This window comes from Parus major, chromosome 22 (assembly GCF_001522545.3).
Source record: "Parus major isolate Abel chromosome 22, Parus_major1.1, whole genome shotgun sequence".
NCBI classification, from domain to species: Eukaryota; Metazoa; Chordata; class Aves; order Passeriformes; family Paridae; genus Parus; species Parus major.
Window position 1 is genome coordinate 461,143 of NC_031790.1, and position 3,616 is coordinate 464,758.

Sequence of the window (3,616 nt, forward strand, 5' to 3'; positions counted from 1 at the left end):
CCAGGTGTGTCACCTGGCAGCCCCTGACCCTCCTGTCCCCTAGGGAAAGACAAGAAGGGAAGCTGTAACCTGTCCCGAGTGGACAGCACCACCTGCCTGTTCCCCGTGGAGGAGAAAGCTGTGGAATATTACTTTGCCTCTGATGCCAGGTAGGGATTTCCAGGCTGCAGAAATATCCTGTTTAAAGCTCTCCTGAACAAGAGGTGGGGGGAGGCCGTGGTTGCTTTGTGAGAAAAGTAAATGATGTGCATTGCTTTATAAACACTGACCAAACAGAGTTGTTGTTAAAGTCATGAACACTGGCTTTGGAATAGTGGTAATAGGAAACCTGAGAGGGTACTGACCTAAATTAGCAGGACAGATGCTAATTGTGAGGAGAAGTGTGTTGATTCTCCAGTGATCTCTGCACACAGGCAGTTCCTCCATCATCAAAGGTGACATGCTGCAGTCCCAGAGCGGTGAGGACAGAGCAGCAGCCTTAGCAGGGCTTTTGGAACTCTCTGGTTTGAGAGGAACGAGTGTTTGCTCCAGTAAAAACACTGCTGTGGTTGTCTTGTGCAGCTCTTTCCATCAGAGGAGCCTCTCAGCACACCCTGGTGTGTTGTTCTGCTTTTGGAGCTGTTCACTGACACTCGAGGGATCTGCTGAGCAGATCTTGAGTGCCTTAACAGGGGACAAAGCTGGATTCACAGCTGGATTCACAGCTGGATTCACAGCTGGATGGATTCACAGCTGGATGGATTCACAGCTGGATGGATTCACAGCTGGATTCACAGCTGGATGGATTCACAGCTGGATGGATTCACAGCTGGGCAAAGTCAGGGACAGGGAGGACCAAGGGAGGAACCTTTCTCTGTGTTTGAGCAGCCTGTGTGCCAGGGTAAATCCCTGAGCTCGTGGCTGCAGGCAGATCCCTGGGCTGCACACACTTTGATTTCTCTGAGCACCTCAGAGCTTCTCCTTGGAGCAGGCCCTGGGATGGATGATGAGGCAGGTGGAGAAAGCCCAGTTCCATCGGCAGGGTGGAAGTGCCAGGGGTCCGGCCGGATTTTAAAGGAGCAGGCAGTTCCTGGGCTGAGAGGAAGGGCTGCAGGTCCCCAGAGCAGGCTGTGATGTCCCCTGTGTCCCCACAGTGCTGTCATTGAGCACACCAACCGTGTGATTTTCCTGGAGGACGATGACGTGGCGGCCGTGGTGGACGGGCGTCTGTCCATCCACCGCGTCAAGCGCACGGCCGGAGACCACCCGGGCCGGGCTGTGCAGACCCTGCAGATGGAGCTGCAGCAGATCATGAAGGGTGAGAGCTGCTGGGGGCACCTGGGGGTACCTGGGGGGCAGCTGGGAGCATCTGGGGGTACCTGGGGGGCACCTGGAGGCATCTGGGGGGCACCTGGAGGCATCTGGGAGCATCTGGAAACACCAGGGAGCACCTTGGGGCAGCTGGGAGCATCTGGGGGCACCTTGGGAGCATCTGGGGGCACCTTGGGAGCATCTGGGGGCACCTGGGGGCATCTGGGGGTACTTGGGGGCACCTGGGGGTACTGGGGGGCACAGGTGCTGTGTCAGGGCACAGGGGGCTGGGGTCACCTGCTGCCATCCCTGCCCCAAGCCTGCTCCTCCAGTCTGGAGCATCTCCAGGGACAGAGGTCCCACAGCCTGTGTCACCCTGCTGGGGAAAGGAGTCCTTCCATGGAATGGGACTTTTCCAGTCACTGACACCCCACTGAGGAGAGCTGTGGGGCTGGGGATTTTAACTCCTGCTTGGAGCCCATCTGGTTTTTCCCTCTCACAAACCTGCCAGTCTGGATCTGCCCTTCACTGGCACCTTCCAGAAACTCGAATCGAGCTCTCATCACGAGCAGGTGTTTTGGCAGAGAAAGAAGTATCAGTTAAATAATCTTTGCCTGCCCCAAGCTTTTCCCTACATGCCCAGGAAAAATGGCAGTCACCAGGAGGTGATTTAAAATTCCAAGTTACCAGGAGGTAAAGTGTTCTAATCTGTTTTCTGTCTTTCTTCACAGGAAACTTCAGCTCATTCATGCAGAAGGAAATATTTGAACAGCCAGAATCTGTTGTTAACACCATGAGAGGAAGGGTCAACTTTGATGACTACACTGGTAATTGAATTTCCTGACTTGTGACAGCTCAGTGTCCAGCAGTTCCCCAGGGTGGGAGTGGGAGGTGGAAACCTGGCTGCTGTGAGATGAAATGTGTGTCACAGAGCCTCCACAACTCCACCAAGCTCCCGTTTGATCACGTTCTTTTGCCTGGTGGAGGATGGAGAGGGTGAAATGCTGTTAACAGCAGCGATCTTGGGAGCTCCTACCTGGCCACCCTGATTTTGCTCTCTGATCTTGCCCACAGTGAACCTGGGTGGGCTGAAGGATCACATAAAGGAGATCCAGAGGTGTCGGCGCTTGATCCTCATTGCCTGTGGCACGAGTTACCACGCAGGAGTGGCAGTGAGTGCTGGGCTCTGGGGCCTGGGCTGGGCTCAGGGCCACGGTCAGACACTGGGGTGGGCTGCAGGGACCTCAAACCCCATCTAGTGCCACCCCAGCCATGGCAGGGACACTTTTCCTGTCCCAGGCTGCTCCAAACCTCGTCCACCCTGCCCTTGGGCACTGCCAGGGATCCACAGCTGCTCTGGGCACCTGTGCCAGGGCCTGCCCACCCTCCCAGGGGAGAGTTCTGTCCTAACAATCTCATCCAAGTCTTCCCTTTCTCAGTTTACAGCCATTCCCCTTTGTCCTGCCACTCCATCCCTTGTCCAGCTCTCCTGGAGCCCCTTTAGGCCCTGAGCTCTCCCTGGAGAGTGTCTGGAGTGTGCCAAGCAGATTAAGGATTGATTTCAGGTTAGGGATGGATTCTTAGCCTTAATCAGGTGAAGTGCACACGGGTGAGTGAAGGAGGGCCCTTGTGAGAGCTGAAAACACCAGACTCAGCTCACAGCAGCAGCAGCAGGAAATAAAAACTGAAGATCCTGAACACAGGGAAGTGGTTCCTGTGACTTCCATGGCTGTGGAAGGCCTTGGACAGCAGAAGCTGCTGTGTTAAAGAAGGCAGGGGAGGGACGATGCAGGAGCAGAATGCAAACGCTGCAGCAAGGCAGGGGCTGCCAGTGGCACCCAGGCTTGGTGCTTTGAGTTCCTCAGGACACCCAGCATTACATAATTGATATCCAGGGTTATATAATAAGTGAGACTTGCTTAAGAGAGATCTCCATTTGAGGGAGGAGCTGGCCTCACAGGCTGCTGCTGTGCCAGGGCAAGGCTGCTTCTCTCAGGGGTTGCTGGTGACTGAGGGTGGGCAATAATGAGTAATTAAAGTAAAATCCAGCATTCATTTTCACATGGGGTTTTAACAGTCATATTTTCCATCCTGTGGCAGCTGGAAAGGTTTTTATTGTGCAAAGACTTGGTTTTATAAACATGCTGTAATGACTCCTTGCCCCTCCCTGTGCCAGACCCGGCAGGTGCTGGAGGAGCTGACGGAGTTACCTGTGATGGTGGAGCTGGCCAGTGACTTCCTGGACAGGAACACCCCTGTGTTCAGGGATGATGTCTGCTTCTTCCTCAGCCAGTCAGGTACAGCCCCCTCCCCAAACCCAGGGAGC

At 54.8% G+C, this 3,616-nt stretch overlaps 1 protein-coding gene across 1 annotated transcript in view; it reads left to right on the forward strand.

The window, feature by feature from the left end:
* Positions 1-3,616, forward strand: part of GFPT1 (glutamine--fructose-6-phosphate transaminase 1) — a 22,693-nt gene that overhangs the window by 8,457 nt on the left and 10,620 nt on the right. Inside the window, exons 8-12 of the mRNA XM_033519405.1 lie at positions 44-149; positions 1,134-1,297; positions 2,022-2,117; positions 2,365-2,462; positions 3,467-3,587. Of these exons, the coding sequence (XP_033375296.1) occupies positions 44-149; positions 1,134-1,297; positions 2,022-2,117; positions 2,365-2,462; positions 3,467-3,587 (585 nt within the window). The remainder of the gene's footprint in view (positions 1-43; positions 150-1,133; positions 1,298-2,021; positions 2,118-2,364; positions 2,463-3,466; positions 3,588-3,616) is intronic.